Here is a 20,515-nt window from a genome sequence, read left to right on the forward strand (position 1 = left end):
GGGAAATATTTTTTCTTCTCTCTGTTCATTGCAGATGGTGTTTGTAAGTCCACTTTAAAGACAGAAAAATGTTGTCACTATTATATATGTTAGTGGGTCATAGGAGAATTTGCTCTTATAGTAGTACAGTGTTGTGCCTTCTGAATGAAGTACTACATTAAAGTGTATATGAAACACACTTTCAAGACTTAAATGGAGTTTTCTGATAGTCTAATACTCCGGTTTTTGGTGTTTTTTTTAATTTTAAAGATAAAAATACAGATGTTACTGTAAAGGATAATACAGATGATTTCTGCCTTCGAGATACATTAAGCATTGCATCAACGGACTCCTTTGTTTCCACAGCTGAGGTAAGACTCTTAAAGATTTCTTCTTTAAAGATTTCTTCTTTAAAGATTCATTCATCTACTTGAACAGTGAACAGAAGAATCTTAAATTTTTTTCCAATTATTGTGAGCAAAATGTATTTCTCTTATGGGGAAAAAAAGAAGCTTTCCTTTCTTAGTTGTAAGTAGCTTCCTAGCAGTTCAAGTAATGAAGTTGGGATCAATTTGCTTATTATCTATCTTTTTTTTTTTTTCTTTTGTGCAGTGGCAGAATGTTTCCCCAACTCCTTCTAAAAAGAAGTTGCTTTTGAAAAATATTTCAGATTTTCATGAGTGAAGAAGCACTATCAGTTGGGGTTATAGTAGTTCCTTTCACCATTTTTCTATTCTCTTTTTTTTCCCCCTATTCCCTCACCATAATATAAAGATGTATGAAGAAGGCTTTGTCTTTTTTGGAGTTGGGGTTTTTTTTGGAGAGGAAATTACTAGAAATTGACAGCTACCTATTTTAGTACATTCCATGCACAATATAATATCCTTCATCTAACTTTCCCTAATCTTCTTGGAAAGACCACAAAGGATACATAAAGAAATAATCTTTGGATAACAGGAATTGTCTATTAGCTGAGATCTGCTACAGCTCCCTTGAAGTATTTGAAATAATTTTATATAGAGCAACACACTTATTTAAATGAGGAATATGTCCTTTTATAGTCTCACAGGAGCTGCAGTGATCTTGAATAGCACTCTTCTCCAAATTACAGGAAAGAGAATTGGTCTCAATAGATACATTCTGTGTTAGATATTGCTATCATATTTGCCCTACAACTAAGCTACTAAACTCAGTTGTAAAAAGAGAGAATTGCATACACCTTCTTTGCAATTATAATTTTGACTCTCTATTGTATGGTTTGTTTTTCTATAACACAATTACCTTGATTTAGTAATTCACATTAAATTGTGATTACCTTGATTTAGTAATTCACATAAAATTGTGATGGTATGCCTAGCATTCATTCCTAACAAAGTTTGTGTCTGTAGAGACTGGTTACTCTTTCCTGTAATTTGGGCAAGATTACAATTCAAGCTCGCTTCAACTCTATCAGCTCTTAAGAGGAGCTGTAAACCATTATAGTTTGTACACTTTGTATCTCCCCACCCCCAGCATGCACTTTCCTAGTGTTTTTGCAAGTATGTGAGGATGGGAACAATCCATGATGCTTATTTGTGTTGTCTGGCTTTAAAAAAAACAACAACAAACAAACAAACAAACACCACAACAAACAACAACAACTAAAAAAACCCCAAACAAACAAAAAAAACCCAACCAAAAAAAAACCCAAAAAACCCACAGACCTCTGGATGTATCACCTCAGTGGAATAACCATCCTATCCAGAAGCTAAATGTCTCAGAATTTGCCAAAGAAATGTTTGAGTCAAACTTGGCGATGGAATTGTCTTTACATATCCTGAAAATATTCTCCACATTTTGATACCTCAAAGCCACTTCTGTCAACTCTTTCTTCCAAAATGAAGTTATCAAGATTTTCTCTTCCTTTCCAGCTGTTCTAGCCTTTGCCAATAGAACAAGCTCTCTGATGTCCTTTCTCAGATTTTATTGAAGAATCTATTAAAATTCTCAGCTGATGGAACGAGTCCTGAAGATTAACAAAGCCATAAACAACTTGCAGTTTGGTGTTCAAACCAGAACACCATCAAAATTCTGGATTAAATAGGAGCCACTAGGCTTAAACTACAGGGCCAGTTAGCTCTCTAGTAGTAGCTGCTGGGACATCATTGTGTGGTGCAGGTAAAATAAAACTGTGAATTAGTCTTCTCTTATCAATATAATGTTACCTTGAGGTAAAGTTTTGTCCATCCTCTGAGGGGAAAAATGCTTTAAATTAGTACTACAAACAACTATGGCAATGAGAATAACTACTTCCCAGTATATTTCAGCTATTAGTAGAGAACGGTAATCACTTTGATGTAACTGGATTAGAATTGACATACCAGATTTTTTTATTCTAGACATGATGATGTCAGGTAGCAGCTTCTTGCTTATATACTTCTTCCTTTTTTTTTTTTTATTCTTGCACTTGCATAGAAGTGGAGTGTTTCAGGCTAAGAAGTCTGAGGCTTTTCTGGCTTTGGATTTGTCTCAGCTAATGGGCAAATAGATAGTTCTTTCATCCTGTGGTCCCTGATTGCAATTTTAGTAAGTGTCCTAAACTGTGTTTGTTGATAGAAATGTTTGGCAAAGTTTTAAAATCTGAAATTCATATATGTGTGTATACTGCTGTGTCATTTTTGCCCTACAGGAATCATTAGTGATTTCACCTTCTGGGAAATTACAAAGTAGCAGCATATTTTGTGGTCACATCATGCTACAAGCTGTATGTTGACAGTTATTCATCTTCCTTCTACATTGCAACCTGTCCCAAGGAGCAGGACTAAGTATTTTGTGTGACTGGTTTTAGAGACTAGAAGCTATTTTCATGTTTCAGTGCTGACACACAATCAAGTCAAATTTAGTTCACTGCCCTCAGGAGAGATAACAGCAAAGATACAGGGAATCCTAAAACAAGGCATCAATAGACGTTTTGATGGAAATAGAGAGGGATATGGCTTAGGAGGCAACAAGAATGTTGTGCTGTGTTTTGTTAGGAAAAAACATAGGAAGATGGCCTTCAAGAAAATAACTGCACAAAACTGGGACAGTTGGCAGAGTTTAAATCACATGCCCTTTTGATGAGCTCCACAGGATAGCAGTAGGGTATGTGAAAACTTCATCTTGGCTATGGCTGATAATCAAGAGGATGCTGAGGATCATGCACTTGATGACTTCTCATACAGAATTGTGCCAGTCTGGACACCTAGCCCAAATACTTATAAAGATGATTTAGACAGACAGTTGCCATCCCCAAGCCCAGACAGACTTCTCTTCCTAAACACACGTAGGTACTCAGAAGCACTGCAGAAGGGATGGTTAGCACAACCATTTGGCCCAATTAAGTTACTGATACTATGTACTGTGATAAATAATGGTATTTTCTTCCCCATTTGAGACTGTATGCCATCGGCTTGTGTTTATGAGGGTTAGTATCCTTTTTTCTTGCTATCTCACCTACTGTGTGATCAAAATAACTACCACCTTTGGCAAGAATACAACAGTGAGTGTTCCAGACAAAGGTCTCCACCCGCTCTTTCCTGGCTTCTTTTCCATCTTTCCAATAGAAGCTCTTTCCTGCTCTCCCTGACAGTGAGCTTCGTTGCTGCCTCTCCATTGTCAGTACACATGCATTTATCATGTCTTACTTTCGTAGCTTGACTAAAACTGAATCTGTAGTTCTATTATCAAATAAACTTTGTGTTCTTTATTAAAATGTTAACTCAGTCCAAAGCTTAGGAGATTTTTCAGACTTGTGAATAAAGCCTTAGCTGCTCTTTTTTTATCAGTAATTCCTTTACTAAGGTTGTTGGTTTTCTCTGTTCAAATCTTTTAAAACAAAAGAGTGCAGGAAGAAGCAGGCTTTGATAACAGGGAAAGAACACCAGTTTCCATATGCCTGTAATTATTAGTATATGGCACCGAAATCTTCAAAGTGACTGAAATTGAATTTTAGATTCAGAAAGTGCTCAAAAAGAGCCCTGTCACTGAAAGGTAGGGTTACCTTTTTCATGGTTTCCAGATAGATGTTTTATTCCTTTCCTGAAATGGGGAATACCAGCGTGAATAATGTTGGCAAGTAATAGTAAGGTGTATTCCTACAGCGTTTATAAGTGAGATGTTTGATTTGGTTTTATTCTTGTTTCATCAAAAAAATCAGAGATGTGCCCTCCTGTGTTCTGACTGCCTTCAGAAGTGTGACCATAATAACTAATCTGATCTTCTCAGGCCTTATTGTTCTCATCCTGTCACTTCCTCCATGCTCATGTCATCTGCCAGTTTGATGTGGGTTATTGTCTTACCTCAAAAACAAATGTAGTACAGCAGTCCTGTAGTCTAGCATGCCCTGGGTAGCAAACTGTAAGGAGCTCTGTATTCTAACAACTTTAATGAGGTGTGGAGGTGCCTCATATTTATAGTCTTAAGACATGTGGAGAAAGAGAGGAAAGAATTAATCCCTGAAGTCTTTCATTCTGCTAACAGTAATATTATTTCTTTGAAGAACCTGTACCTGAAATGCCACTAACCACTGCCTACTACTTTGGGCAAACTCAAAAGATTTCATGGTGCCCAGTGAAGCATGATATCCAGTAATAAAGCTTGTCTATTCATATCATCATCAGAAGCTTTCCACCTCCCTATAAATGTTGGTGGTGGGGTAGGCAACAGAAAACTTATGTTCCACTTTGAGAAACACCTCCCATTCCTATGTCCTTTCTAACAAATTCCTCAAACTTCATGCTTCATTTGTGTTGGTTTGGGGTTTTTTTCCATTATTTGTCTTTTGCGTCCTAATAGATGTAGCCCCAGTAAAAAAGATTCCATTGTGGGGAAAAGTTTTCCATGTAGTAAGGAAGAGTGGTCAATGGCAACCAGATTCCTTTGATTCCCTCCAAGGACAACTGTGGTTGCTTGCTGTATGGCTATGAATAGGAAAACTTAGTCCAACAAGTCATTAAATGGTGCTCTAAAAGCTTTAAAAATAATAATAAAAAAATTTTAAAATTTGTCCTCTAACAGAAACCACCTTAGCTAATGTATGGTATTTGCATAGTATATTGAATGTTTTCATTTCTAGGACAAGGAGGAGTTTCATGTAATAGCCAGTGTGTTCCAGTACACTGACTGCTCATACTATACAGTTTTTAATTCTTAGAAAATACATGTAACATTTGTAACAAAAATCCCATATTAGCACTGAACTAATTTTTGTACCATAATACCTCCATGTAGGTATTATGTAGGCAAAAGCCTATGTACCAGACACAACACAACCTGGGTTTATTCCTCCTGGCAAGGAGTAGTACTACCACTGATGCACACAACATAGTGAATTCACATTCTTCATTATGCTTGAAATTAATAAAGTTGCAGCAATAATTCAGGTAAAATCGTGTTCTGAATGTGTTTTCCTCAATGAAAATGTATTAGATGTCTTGTAACATATACAAGTATAGGAGTTCCTGAAAATACACGAACTTCCTGCTTTCTTCCAGATATTAAGAACAACGCACCACTTCATCATTTCAGTTTATTGAAGTGCCATCTCAAATGTTTTAGTTAGTAATCACCATCACATCTTCCAACTCCCAAAACATGTTTCACACTCACCCTGCAGCTACTTATGTTTTTTGAAAAAAAAAAAAATCTTTGAAGAGTGTGATGGGTTGACCCTGGCTGAACGCCAGGTACCCACCAAAACTGTTCTATCACTCCCCCATCCTCAGCTGGACAGGGGAGAGAAAAAGATAACAAAAAGCTTGTGGGTCGAGATAAGGACAGGAGAGATCATTCGCTAATTACCATCACGGGCAAAACAGACTCAATTTGGGAAAATTAACTCAATTTATTACAAATCAACCAGAGCAAGGTAATGAGAAATAAAACCAAATCTCAGAACACCTTCCCTCCACCCCTCCCTTCTTCCCGGGCACAACTTCACTCCCGGATTTCTCCACCAAGCCCCCCCAGCGGCACAGGGATGGAGTTTACAGTCATGACACGTTATTTTCTGCTGCTTCGCCTCCTCAGGGCGAGGGCTCATCACACTCTTCCCCTGCTCCAGCGTGGGGTCCCACCCACGGGAGACAGTCCTCCACGAACTTCTCCGACGTGGGTCCTTCCCACAGGCTGCAGTTCTTCACAAACTGCTCCAGCATGGGTCCCTTCCACGGCGTGCAGTCCTTCAGGAGCACACTGCTCCAGTGTGGGTCACAAGTCCTGCCAGAAAACCTGCTCCGTGGGCTCCTCTCTCCACAGATCCGCAGGTCCTGCCAGGAGCCTTCTCCAGCGCGGGCTTCCCACGCGGTCACAGCCTCCTTCGGGAACCCACCTGCTCCGGCGTGGGGTCCTCCCCGGGCTGCAGGTGGAGATCTGCTCCACCGTGGACCTCCCCGGGCTGGAGGGGGACAGCCTGCCTCACCATGGTCTTCCCCACGGGCTGCAGGGGAATCTCTACTCTGGCGCCTGGAGCATCTCCTCCCCCTCCTTCTGCATTGACCTGGGGGTCTGCAGGGCTGTTTGTCTTACATGTTCTCACTCCTCTCTCCAGCGGCTGTTTCTCCCTGTCCCAACTTTTTTTCCTTCTTAAAAATGTTATCCCAGAGGCATTACCACTATCACAGATTGGCTCGGCCTTGGCCGGCGGTGGGTCCGTCTTAGAGCCGGCTGGTATGGGCTCGCTCTCTCTCGAACACAGGGGAAGCTTCCAGCAGCTTCTCACAGAAGCCACTCCTGTAACCCCACCCGCTACCAAAACCTTGCCACACAAAACCAATACAAAGAGGTAAAGATATCCGGAGAAAGAGATCATCATCATGATTTAATATAGGATAAGCATAGTTTCTCAGAATGTTAATGAATGCTGACTATGCGAGTAAATTGACCTTTTTATTAGGGGGAGGAAGCAAGAATTCCTAAAAGGTCTAACATTGTATATTTTTGTTACATTCATGTAGGTGGTTATTTTGGTAGTCAACAAGGTCTTGATGCACAGCTGAGAATTTTTTCTGTCTATTAAGAAACAACTTGTGGGTAGCAAATAAGAGTACTTAGTCTGTTCATTAGACCAAAGCCATCAGGGAATCCCAGGCTTAAAAACTATTGCAAGTTCCAGAGGTTTGATGCTTTACAACAATGGTTTCTGCATCTCCTTACTCAGATGCAGCCATTAAATTGAACTGTCCAGCAAAAACTGATTAGTGTCTGAACAAAAACGATCCATGTTGTAATCTTCAGAGGCTGCTTTACAGCACTGTGTGTAGAGACACAAGTTGTCACTACAAGCTTTGGAGTTTTGAAGATGTATGTGTTATTTCAACGTTGAAGTTAGGTATTCACTGCAGGTCATCATAAGTGTCCTGTGCAGTGGTCACCAACTATCTCTTTCTTGAGCCTCGAATGGATAGAAGTAAAGCACTACAAGATTACATTGCTGCTATAGGGTGATTCATATTTTCATCTCTTCTTTGCATTTTCATATTCTTCTTCATGTAACCTCACATGATACTGAGGAAATAGCAGACATTTAGAGGCTGGCATATCAGATCCATCATCACAAGCCTCAGTGTTACTCACAACTACCAGCACTTTTGGTAGCTGTTCATGGAGCACGTTTTCATTCTTGGTGTGTTAAGAGTTTAAAAATGGCAGTGGCTGGCAAGAAAGGACTCAAGGAGCTTTCCAGAGTCCAACTTACCTGTAATGACAAGATGTGGGATGCTGGGGCTTTCTGCTAACTTCTGATAAATACTGAACCACTGTTGGGGAAAGTTATGCGGTGTATAGGGATAGATAGTGGGGTAAAAAGCAGGTACCTTAATACCCATCATGAATCCATGCCAACTCATGGAAGGTAGTTATAGTGAGACATCTCATTTAAAACTAAACTTTCTCCACCTTTGTCCTCAAATGTAACAAGTCCTTGGAGACTTTTACAACAAAGGCTTAATTTTTCTTTTGATGTCAGCTTGGGAAGTTCTTACTAGAAAATGTTGTATGCTCTGCATGTTGTTAAACATTGTATATGATTTGTCTGTTCTTCTAACAGCTGAACTCTGCTATGTTTGAAATGTGGATGTGTGTTCAGAACATCTTCAACTAATTTTATTTTGAACCAGGATATTTATATAGGCAAGCTTTCACCTTATTTCATATCAAAAAGAACGGCCATTACTGAATGTTTGCAAGACTGTTTAAAATACAATACTGTATGTTACATATCTATATATTGTTTATCTAGCTACATCTTAAATATTTCTATATAAATATATTTTTAAATACTAGAAAGCATCAAAAGAAAATCCATAGTGACTCCAGGAGCATTACAGTGCAGCTTCACAGCTTGTCTGGAAATCACCATTTCTAGTTAAATTTAGAGATCATTGCAGTTTCTGGTTTTCAGTTTGTTTTGGTTTTTTTCCCTCTCCTCTTCTTGTATGCTAAGAGAAATCAGTGACAGAGGAATTTGCACCCCCTTTCCAAGAGTTACTGGTTGGAACTAACTACAATCTGTAATCAAAACCATCTTCTCAGCAGAATAGCTATACCCTTCTCTCCTGCTTAGTAGCCAGTTGATTTAACTGCTTTCTTCGTTTGAGCTCAGTAATACTCATTACAACAGTAACACAGCTATTTTATTTCATCTGCTAGCATGAGAGGAATTTAAAAAAACCACAAAACAAAACACCAAACAACTAAATATAATCAAGGGCCTCACCCAACTCCCAGGTATCAGATTCTATGCTAATTTTTAACCACAAAGGCTACGATCAGGCATCTTCACGTGCTAAAGATGTTATCATCTCAGGCTTGCTGGCAGCAGATGGAGATTACCTGGATCTAACTGTAGAAATCATATGAGTCCTAATTCAGTCACAGTCAGTCAGTTTGCCTAAATATCTGAAGAACAGGATTTGCCTGAAGTTCACTAGAGAAAACTAATATAATCCCTTTTACCACAGAAATTATAACCTCCAAGAGAGGCACAGCTGTTTACAAAGTGCATATGTGTTCACAACCTATTTCTTCTCATGCTTTGCAAATGAAATAAAGTAAATGGAATGTTTTATGGCTTCAGTAATAGCTGGATCAGGTAAGAAATAAATTAGTATACTTATTTGTGTTCTGGTTTGGTCTTTATTTCAGAAAACATGTATGTATTGTTCCACAGTTAATACTTCCTTAACCATAATGTAGAACCACAAATTCTGGAGGAAAGATTTTTCACTTTTTCTTGTTTATACCTGTTCTAACTATTATACTGTATATACATGTATATATGTGTGTGTGTCTGTATGTATATTGATTTTTTTATATCTGAAAGAAATTAATATATTCCAGTTTCTTCCAGTTGGTTAAATTATTGCTTCCTATATATTTTCACATATATTTTCAATTAAAAGCTGTGTGGCTTCCTTTGTTTAATAAGAACATAAATTTTCAGGTGGGCTTTTTGAATTAGTAAGTCCAAAACACTGTTTGGTGCTGTAGTTAATATTGTTAAATTGGAATGAAATATTTGGTCTTAATAGCTGTAAATATCTTTTTAGGAAATCAGCTTTTTCTACTCTGTTCTTTCAAGTAAAACAACTGATAAACAAATATGTATTTTTAAAATGGAAATACTTTCAAGATAGATGAATTCTGAAAGTATACATTACTCATTTAAGTATGACATTTTGTTGACCTTAAAACTTTTATTCCTTCACTTATTCCCTAGCTATCGTCTCATCACTTGAGTCTCAATTTGAGAACTTTATAGAAATCTGTATAGGAATACAGATTTGAATTTCTTTTTTTACCCAAACAAATCAATTTAAAATGGGACCTGACAATTTTATGAAAGGAATTGTATGTATTTGCTTACAGTAAAAGGATACTGGTATGAGTGATTCAAAAAATCAGTGTAAGTTCCAGCAAATATGTACCATCTAACAATGTATAATGCTTGTCAGAACACCAACTCTGTACTGAAATCTCTAACTTATTCATGGGCTTAAATGTTTATATGGACAAAAATAGGTATTGGCACGTGCCTTTAGCAGGCAAGCCTACTTGGCCAAACTCTTGTTGCTGTAATTGGCTCAACAAAGTCTGTGGAGAAGATATACTTCTTAATGTCTTTATGAAGTCTCATGCCAGCACTTGCCTGTATATCCTCATTGATAGGAAAAATTTTCAGCATATATTTATTTGAGAATTTTAATGGAAGCTTAACATAAAGTTATATTTTAATCTGATTTTTTTTAATCTTTTTAAGTTATAGGATAACTATATAGTTCAATACTGTGAGAATTATTTTTTATAGATGCTTCTCGGGTCTGTTTTTATAGCCTAGAAGCAGAGGTTTGTTTCCCACACACGGGATATTAAAAAAAAAAAGGGTTTGTTTTTTTTTAAAAAAAGGTTATAATTCATTTTCTGGTCATTAACTAACCTGAAGGATCTGTAAGCCTCTGATTTTTTATTTTGGATCATTAATAATATGATGTAATGTTTGTAGTGGAAATTGTAGCTAGCCATTGTTTTGTGGATTAAATATGATATCCTGTGAAAAAGAGTTCTTTGTATTATTTATGTGCTTTGATTTCTTAATCTGTTTTTGTTTTTTCTTGCTCTAAAAATGTCTATGAGTTCACGTTAATTTATATGTTAACCACAGAATTAAAACTGCCAATAATGAAAACCTTTTTGGGAGCCTGTAGTAAAATGCTGGATGCTCATGCTTCATACAATATGCTTTGGTAACTAGCAGACATGTTTACCAGCAAAACAAAAACAGGGGTGAAATAGTAACAAAACGTTACTATTTCCAGCTTCCTAAAGATTTGCATGATGCAATCATTCTGTACTTTGTGTCCTGACAATTATTTTTTTTAACAGCTTTGAGACCCATTATATTTAACTAGGCAAATTAAAAACTTAACTAGGCAAATTAACAACTTGACTAGGTAAATTAAAAACTAAACTGCCTCGATTTTAATTAAACTTTTGAAACCTGAAACCTGAAACTGTAGCTTGTAGATTTTAAAACTTACAAAGTAACAGTCTTGTTAATAGTTTGGTGTTTCTTTTCTGTCTACTAGTTCAGTGTTGCCTGTTTGTTTTAAGCAGATGCAGAAGAGGATACATCTTTCAGTAGAATATCAGGAAAACTAATATGTTTTATCTTTACAAAAATTATGTTAGCAAGCTCTTTAATGAACTTCAAAAAAAATTTTTTTTCAGCTTGCAGAACACAGAGAGATTCGTAATACCTATGGTCTAGATTCCCTTTGCCATTGCCCATTGTATGAAGAAGCTATGCACTTAGCAGAAGAAGGGAAAATTTATTCACGAGTGTTAAGGTATTGATTTATGTCTACTTAATTATTTGCAAGAAAAGCAAGAATTAAAGTCAAATATTCTCTATAGAACTCATTTTTTAGAAGTTACTTGTGCTAGGTATTTTTTCTAGGAATTAGACTAAGTTGAATTTTCTTGTGCTTCTTTCTTTAATGGTCTTTGAAAACTTTTCTGTTTTATATAGGACTGAAATGTTTGAATGTCTAGGAGACAGTGACTTCCTTGCTAAGCTTCATTGTATTCGACAAGCTTTTCAGGTAAATAGTAAGGAGAGTGATCTGTTTGTCTGCCTTGTTAAGCCTAAAGTATGTGGCATTGAAACTATCAATGCACTACCTGTGCAAGCATTTTTATAACATATTCTGTAATTAAATATTTTCTTGTTGCTTTTTCATTTCTACAATTCTAAAATAGGATGTATTTGCAGAGGAGTCCCAATTTTGTGATTAGCTTTAGAACCTTTGCACCAAAGGCTTATTAGGAGCTTGTCTACTCTAGTAGTGGTTATAATTATATTAAATTTGACTGAAGTATCTAAGGTCACTTAGTATAACCTGTGAATGAATATGTCTATATTTTCTGAAACCTTTTCTAGATAATTCTTTCAGAAACAGCAAACAGAATATTTCTTGCTGAAAGTGGAAGAAAAATTTTGTCTGCTTTAATTGTGAGAGCACGAAAGGTAAGAGCCTTTTTTAAGTAATGTTTTATTGTTAATGTAACTTCTACCAGAATTCACTTTCCAGTGTAAATAAACCACCTCTCTTGTTAAGTTTGCTTGATACTCATTGCTTTTACTTTACAGAATCCAAAGAAATTTGAAGATGTCTTTGATGAAATGATATATTTTTTGGAACAAACAGATCACTGGGATAATACTGAAATGGAACTTGCTGCTAGAGGAGTGAGTTCGAATTTATAAAAAGTGCTTTTACCCTTAATTATGCAAACCATAGCATCTAAAAATAAATTTTTACAGTTCAGAACTGTGGGAAAGGCAAGTCTTTTTTGTTTACATTGCTGATTTAGAGAAATGGCATCCCCCACTGCAGTTTAGCACCAGAAAGCATGTAATACTTTTTTTAACTTCTCCTTTACTCCCAAAGTATCTTTAATATTCATTAAAAACAGTTATAAATCTGCATGTTAACACAGAGTTAGAATACGGTGCATGCTGAATTCCACTGCTGAAAGAGAAACTAGGTAACTTAGATCATGTTCTGATTTAATATAGGTGAAAAACCTGAATTTTTATGATGTTGTTCTGGACTTCATATTAATGGATTCATTTGAAGACTTAGAAAATCCACCAATATCTATACAGAATGTAGTAAATAACCGCTGGCTAAATTCCTCTTTTAAAGAAACAGTAAGTATTTATGTATAATTTTCATAATCATTATTCTGTAGTATGTTACAGTAATTAGATGGTATGATCAGTATAACATTGGTGTGAACATTCTGATATAAAATTTCTCTATATGCCAAAACTGTTTTTCTGGCGCTCTGTGCTTTGTATTCTTAAAGCACAATGTAAAAATGAGAATAAAGCCAACAACTGCAGGATAAAGACTGTGTATATTTTCTTGATAATAGCATTCATTTTGAAGCAAAGAAACTACACCGTCCTTCACCGTAAAGTCTAATTCAGCTTCCAGTATGACTGAATATGTACCTGAAATATACCTCAGAAAAAATAAACAGATTGTATTATCAGGTTTTTCATAATAGCAATTTAAAAGCTACAAGTCTGGGCCCAAAATATATAGAATGATTGAATATATTGGAGAAAATACTTTAACTTGTCCTGCAAAAATGAGTTTTCTCTGAGGAGGCAGAATTTTAGAAGGGAAGTTTCTGTTAGCCACATCTTAGATACAGTTTTTGGTTCATACAGCAGAGATTTATCAATAAGACACAAAGTTGCAAGCAAACAAAAGTAAATTAATACAATACGGGCATTCAAATGTTGATAACATTTCACGTTTTTTCAAATGTGCCTGTTTATTTATCAGCTAGATCTCATCCCTCTGTTACAGACATGCAGGCTACTGCCATGGTCAGCCGGTAGAGATACTACTGTCATTTCATCCATTTATATCTATAAACTGCCAGTTTTCCTTTTATTTTTGTCTTTCAATTGAAATAGTCCCTCTAGAGGAAAAGGTAACATGCATATATTTATTTTTGTAATTATGTGGTAAAATTGTGTTTTGTGAGTAGTAAATTATTTTGCAGTACTGAAGGAGAATCAGATGAGGGTAGTTACAAGCTATGAGAGGAAAGAGCCTAGTACTGATACCAGTATATTGTATTTCACAGGTCCATATTTGGACAAAACTCCTTAGCTGAATCTGAAGCTATTGCAAGAATGTTTTTGCTAAAATGAAAAAAGACATTTCAATGTGTTCACATGCTACTTAATATCTAAAATAGTTATTTATGTCTGAGCACACACTTTGGTATATGAGAGACTGGTCCTCAATTAAACCCAGTGAATGTTGCTAAATGTTGCAACTGTAAAATCTGTCAAGAATGGCAAATTACATTTGAATTAAACTAAAGAAAATGTTGCAAAGATCTGAAAACAACAAATATGAACTACATATAAAATTAGTTATTTGTATCAGCTGATATTTTATACTTTTAAACTTTGCATTATCACAAGATTGAAACTGAAGAAAATACAAATCCTCAAAATATAGAAATACAGTATTCTGCAGATCACTTATTTTGCGATGAAAAATAATTTCTCTTACAGTGAAGTTACACAGGGTGTGGGGCTTTTTTTTTCTTTTTTTTTTTTTTTTTTTACATTTAGGCTGTGGCTTCAAGCTGTTGGTCAGTACTGAAGCAGAAAAGACAGCAAATGAAGGTAAGTTGCCTTCCAAATTATGTGGACCAAAGTTACTGATCGTCTCCAAAGAATTTGAAGTTCTGTTCTGTAGCTTTGGCAAAATAAATTACAGATCAACCCTTAATCCTGTAGACATGTCAGTTTAGCCAAGAAGCTGCCAATTGTAGAAGTTTAGCTCGTGGAGCCCTAATAGCAGTTTTTTAGCAAAAAGTCTTAGCTGAAAGATTTTCAACCTGTTTAGGTCTAGTCAACAGTGGTGACAGTAATTTCTCTGAATTATGGCCCCACACATGTACCTTGGATTTTTGCAGACCAAGGCCATTAATCTTGTATCTCGCCTGTTTATGCTAGGATTCTCAACCCCATCTCCCTGCATCATCTCCACAGCTAAATAAAATTCAGTCTTGTCCCTTTACCTACCTGAAGTACCATCTTCCTCACCAGCGGCAGGAACTCTGTTGCAGCCTCCCTCAGCCCCCTTCTGCATCCTGACCTCTCAGTGAAGGAACTCTACAGATTATGAAGTAGAGCTCCTCTGCGCCAGCAGCTCCTTACTTCCACCTTTAGAGGATTTTATTAGACCTAGGAGGCAGATACCCCATCTCTGTAATAGCCAGTCCAAAAGCAGAGTTGGGGCTTGCTACAGGACATCCATAGCCGTTAGAAGTGGTTTTGCATACCGCAGGTGAGGAATCTCTGCTCAAGTGATTGGTACTGACACTTTTTTCTGATTCTAAGAATAGCTATTTGCGTGACTCCTAACCGCTAAAGATATATTTCATTGTAAAAAAAGTTGCTTCCAATGGCAGTTGGTATTTTGTAAAAGGTTCTCAGCTACCATTATGTCTTCAGATTTGAGATGTTACATCCCTGTGTCAATATGGTTGGGATTTTTATATAAATAGATCTTTTCTACACTAGTTTTATGTAAAGGGTTTATATCTCCAAAATACATGTTACAGTAACCTATTATTTTCATCTCTATTTCAATGCACAACTGCCTTACTCTGTAGTTCCTTTGTATACTGAAGTCTCAATATTTATAAGTTTGTAAATGTGTGAGTAACTTTACTCCTTGAGACTAGTTTCATCAGTGCTGCTGGAGTCATTCAAAAGTGGATCGAGTTAAGCACCATGGAAGTCTTTGTGAGGGAAAGACTAACTGTGCCACAAGGAATGTAATTAACTTAAATTTACTTACAGACAGTTCTTTATGTGGTATACTATGTTTTAATTTATGATTAATTTCTATTTTTATTATTTTATAAATTAACTAATGTTGTAAAATAATAAATATATGCTTATGAGTATATAAAATATACATTCATATATGATATATAAATTCATACTACACTATATTATATTTTATGAGTGCCTGTAGATTGTAAAAGTAACAACAGGATGGACATTCATGGATATTTTACATTTTTTCTTTAGACTTAAAGATGGATTCTTATAAGGTGTAATTTTTTTCCATTCAGAAATGTGCAGTTTGCTTACTTTTTTGCAAGTTTCAGCTCTACACAGTGTATAGGGGCTCAGACAGGAATAGCTGAATAAAATTATCTGATCTGTCTTATGGGAGTCAGATAGATTGTTCATGATCTTTTGGGGATTACGCCTATTAATCTTAAAATGTTTAAAATACAGAGTACCACTGAAGTAAAAACCCCTTCTAAAAAAATCATGACATTTGTTTGCTGCAGTTGCCCTATAACTTAAAGGAGTTCAAGTTACCATAGCCCTGAAGTAGTAGGTGTTTTAGGCTTTTCTGAAGACTTAATTTTATGTAATAAGAGATCTAAACTAAATTTACTGTGTAACTTTTGTCTACAATTTTTATATCACTAGGTGCCTGATGGATTTTTTGCACATTTCTATGCTATATGTGAACATATCAGCCCTGTTTTGGCGTGGGGCTTTTTGGGTCCTAGAAATTCCCTTTATGACCTATGCTGCTTCTTCAAGGTTTGAAACTTTTTTTTAAATTACCACTTATCTTAATTTAAAAAAAAAAAAAAAGATCTTCCAGGTTAAAAGAAATTAGGATCTTATTTATAGGCATACATTTGCATTTTCCTAAGATTGAGACTAACAGTAAGAAACCATGAAAATATTAACTTTTTTTTAAGCCTAGAACTGTTTTGCAAAGTCTATTTTAGTGCACTTCTATCTTAGCACCAAAAGAATACATAAATGGATGTTTTTATCAAACATGTTAAAGAAATAGCTAGCATTACATTCTTTTTTTTCTTCTTGTAAGCGAATGCAAGTTTTTCCTTTTTTTTTTTCCCCCCACTAGGATCAAGTGCTTTTCTTCCTCAAAGACATTTTTGATTTTGAAAAGGTGAGATACTCAACTATGGAGAGTTTGGCTGAAGATCTTATGCAATTATTAATTCGACACACTGAACTTTTAATGGCCTATCTTGGAGCAGATTCACTACGACATGTCAGTGCTTGCGTAAGTGGTCATGGGCATGTCATGACCAGTGGGCTCTTAGAAGCAAAAGTACAGTAAGCTTAAAATCCATGACAAATGAAATGTAGTGCACTTTGACGTACTCCTTCTCACCTTTCTCTCTAACGCTGAAGCTATCATTGCTGTTACTGAGCAAGCATCTGAAAATGTATCATGTTGCTAAGCGTGGAAGAGGACTCAGGGAGGTTAAATGTACATCTGTGAAAAGAACTGGTGAGCATATTATTGTTTATACCTAAATTAAATTTGCAGCTCAGCTGTCACTGTATTTATACTTAATGTATCCCAAAGCTTTTTTCTGTAATATTTGGGTAAAGTTTATTTATGAAATACTGTACTTTTGCACAGATAATTTGTAAGTGAAGCTGATGGAGTTGTTTCCTTTAAAGGCTTATAGTACAAAATGTTCATTACAGAGCCTCCAAATCATTGTGTGTCTAGATCTAGGTGTTTTGACTGGGGTATCTGCAGTCTGATTCACGTGACACATGCAATAAAGTAATCACACTCACAGAACTGAACGTGTTTCCACTGCCCTGAAATTACATTTGTGGGGGTGTAAGCAGTCATTTTGCACTACAGTGCAATAGAGCGATGCAGGAAATACAGGCACCATTTGAGCAGGAATGACTTCCAGTATGCATTTTTTACTTTATTTTGTTTTAAAACATCTAAACATCGTGAAGGTGTTCAAGATCACTTATTTATATTCAAAAAGCTATGCTAGCTTCACCAATTAATTTAAAACTTCTCCTTTTTCTAAAACTGCTACTACTTTATATGGTGGTGGTAATGTAATATCATTCTCAGTTCATAGCATTTCAAAATATATTTTTAAATGAGGATGTATGATGAGATTTGTTAATCATGAAACAGAATCAGAGGCAGTTTTTTTATAATTAAAAGCATTTCCGTCTTCCTCCCTTCCTTGTAGGAAGTCAGGTGTCTAAGAGGAAATTTAAGCAATTGTGGCCATCTATGTGCAATGCAAAACTGTAGCTCTGGTTGTGGAACCCTGAACTTTAGATGAAAGCACAGCACAGTAAGAAGGCATGAGGGAACTTGCCGAAATGTTTTTCCCTGTGATAGAGGTAATAAATAACCGATGATCTATAATCCTCGGATTTCTGTAAACTGAAACAAAGTTTCATAGTTAGCTTAGGCTCTCAAACTACACTTACATATGCTTTGCCACACAAAGCCAGGCCACAAGAATCTATCCTGTGTCAAGTAATACAGAGTAAGTAATTAGAGAGTAATTCTAAATATTCAGATACTTGAGAAGCATGTTGTTAAAATCTAGCATATTGAAATAAACTTTGATTAGAAACATTTCAACTTTTGTTGCAAACACAACCCAAAATGATGATTTTTGAAAAGGAGGGTCTGTGTAATTCCATAGATTTTACTGGAGCTGACATTTTGCTCCTTTGTTGTACTCTTTTGATAAATACAAAAATGATGAAAATGTGTCATATGACTTGTGTGAAATGCCAACTGACTATAGTTTATTTAAAAAAAAAATAATAAAAAAATATGTATATATATAATTCTATGTGTAATAAAACAGAAACTCCAAATGCTGCTGTTGGCCTATTTCCACCATTCAAGTTGCTGAACTTGGCATCATGCTCCATGCTATAGTTTTTTCTCCGCAAAGTATGTCTTCGGTACTGGAATGTGAAGTTTTTTCACCAATCTTACTTAGCTTAAACACACTTATCTGCTCAAAAGCATCTGTATTTTGGCATCTTTTTGCAAGTCTATGAATGAAACTATATGGCACGGTAAGGTGTCTCATTGGGTTCAGAATCAATAGGAATAGCTGGAAATAGAAGTAACAGAGTAAATGGCGTATTCCACAGCAAATGCACTACCTGGAGGTTGCAATGTGTCAAAGGAAACTGTCTGCTGTGGTTTGTGTGGTCTAACAAAATGATATGAAGATAATTACACCTTAACATTCATCACAGAAAAACAGAAATGTACTTTTTTGCAGAAGTAAATGTGTATTTAAGTGAGCAATTTTCATCTTATTTATAAAAGCTCTTGAAGAAAGTGCAACCGCATTGCACATGAGATTATAAATGTTTCCAGATAATTTAGAATTCGATCTTCTATCAAAACTGAAAGGATTTTTTTAAACAGAAGAGTGAAAAAGGGCTAATGAAACAGCAAAATATTCAGAAAATGGGTAAGAACCTGATAATACCTGGCTTGAACAAATGTATCCCTTTAAAACAGGAGCACTTCTATGCACTTGTACAGCTCTCATAAGTACATAGAATCAGGTTGGAAATTGAACCAGTGTATTTCCCATCCAAAATAAGAGTTACAGTATCAGGTTGCTGTAAGATACCACCAACAAATATTTGATTCAGAAACAGTTAAGAAAGGAAGAAAGAGAGAGAGAGGAGGAGGAGGAGGAGGAAGGGAGAAAAAGAGCAAGGAAGAGGGAAATGTGCAGGTACATCTGGGTAGGCTTTTGATCTCCGCTGGGTCTTTTTGGACCTTTTCCCAAAATGCATTCATGTACTGTGTCCTTCCTAACGCCAGAGACAGAGCTATGGATTTCAATGGGAGATAGCTGTCTCCTTGTAAAACAGAACTGGAATCGGTACGCTTATAACCCAAGGTTTATACACCTTAGCTAGAAGGTGTATAAAGAATATCTGTTGATAACCAGCCGTATGGCTTAAGAATTTCAAAAGTCCACCATCGTTTTTCAAAACACTAGTGCCAGATCTGCACCAAAGCAATGATAGTATGATGCAATTCTACTTCCGTGAATTCATAATCAAAACCAGAATTTAGTTTATAATATCTAAATTTTTAGTTTTGAATGCCACTTTCCATGCTAATAAGAACAAGCTAAATTTAAAAGCCATCCTCTTCTTCATAACTGTACTCCTAAGATCAGAAATGTTGGCTGTGTAGGGATTATACAAGAATCAAATATTTATATAATTTGTAATTTAGTTGTAATAATAATCTCACTTTTATTGTGTTCTTAATGATTATTATACTTCACTTTTGTAGTCTTTGGTTTCTGTCAAACGAAATGTGTCAAAATCAATTGTCAAGAGTAAGCGTATTTGTGAACTTTCTATTGCCTAAATGAACTGCAGCTGTGTATATTAAATAAAATATTTCAGTGAAACAACTGTTGCTCATATAACTGTATCTAAAACTTGAATTTGAACAGTTCTTGAAATCGAATGCAAAATTATTTAATATGGCAGGAGTTTTGATACCGGTTATTCATCTTGAAATTGGAATTTGCTCCCTGAAATCCAACAAACAACAACTACTACAAAATGTGTTACGTACATGAAAAAAAAGGGAACGGGAACAGCTTTTGAGCGGTCCCGTTTAAGCTGATTTTGTCAACCTGTTTAATTTTGCTTCTATGAAATGGTCCACAGCATTGGTAAATCTTCCACACATAGGCCGGTGATCCACCAAAAAGCCAAACAGTGGTGTTTCTAGTCTTGGAAGGCAAAAAGCGATTCAGCCAGACACCTTAACAAAAGAAGAAACCCCCAACCTAAGGATGGCTATCGTGCCTTGGAGGCATGATGCAGGCAAAGTAGATGTAAGTGGTGTGACACGGGCAGCGGTTGGGCAGCTGGCGAGATCCCTGCCTATGGTACTAACCAGAATGGTTTAGTCGCGTCCCGCTCCCTATGCCAAGCTATTGTTTCTTTGCTTGGTTTTAGGGGACGAGCTTTTTCAGGATTATTTCCAAACCAAACTGCTGTAGCGAGTTCCAGTCGTGGAATGAGACTTCCTTTGCGGGGTAATACAAGTAATGAAATGGAAAACCTGAACTGTCT

General features: G+C 36.0%; 1 protein-coding gene across 2 annotated transcripts in view; it reads left to right on the plus strand.

Moving 5' to 3' along the window:
* Positions 1 to 19,828, plus strand: part of MIGA1 (mitoguardin 1) — a 45,570-nt gene extending 25,742 nt beyond the window's left edge. For both annotated transcript variants that reach the window (XM_049808585.1, XM_049808584.1), the window contains exons 8-16: positions 250 to 350; positions 11,224 to 11,342; positions 11,525 to 11,597; positions 11,936 to 12,022; positions 12,146 to 12,244; positions 12,575 to 12,709; positions 14,162 to 14,215; positions 16,049 to 16,165; positions 16,500 to 19,828. In XM_049808585.1, coding sequence (XP_049664542.1) covers positions 250 to 350; positions 11,224 to 11,342; positions 11,525 to 11,597; positions 11,936 to 12,022; positions 12,146 to 12,244; positions 12,575 to 12,709; positions 14,162 to 14,215; positions 16,049 to 16,165; positions 16,500 to 16,718 — 1,004 coding nt within the window. In that variant the 3' untranslated portion in view covers positions 16,719 to 19,828. The remainder of the gene's footprint in view (positions 1 to 249; positions 351 to 11,223; positions 11,343 to 11,524; positions 11,598 to 11,935; positions 12,023 to 12,145; positions 12,245 to 12,574; positions 12,710 to 14,161; positions 14,216 to 16,048; positions 16,166 to 16,499) is intronic.
* Positions 19,829 to 20,515: the final 687 nt, after the last annotated feature.

This window comes from Accipiter gentilis, chromosome 8 (assembly GCF_929443795.1).
Source record: "Accipiter gentilis chromosome 8, bAccGen1.1, whole genome shotgun sequence".
Taxonomy (NCBI): domain Eukaryota; kingdom Metazoa; phylum Chordata; class Aves; order Accipitriformes; family Accipitridae; genus Astur; species Astur gentilis.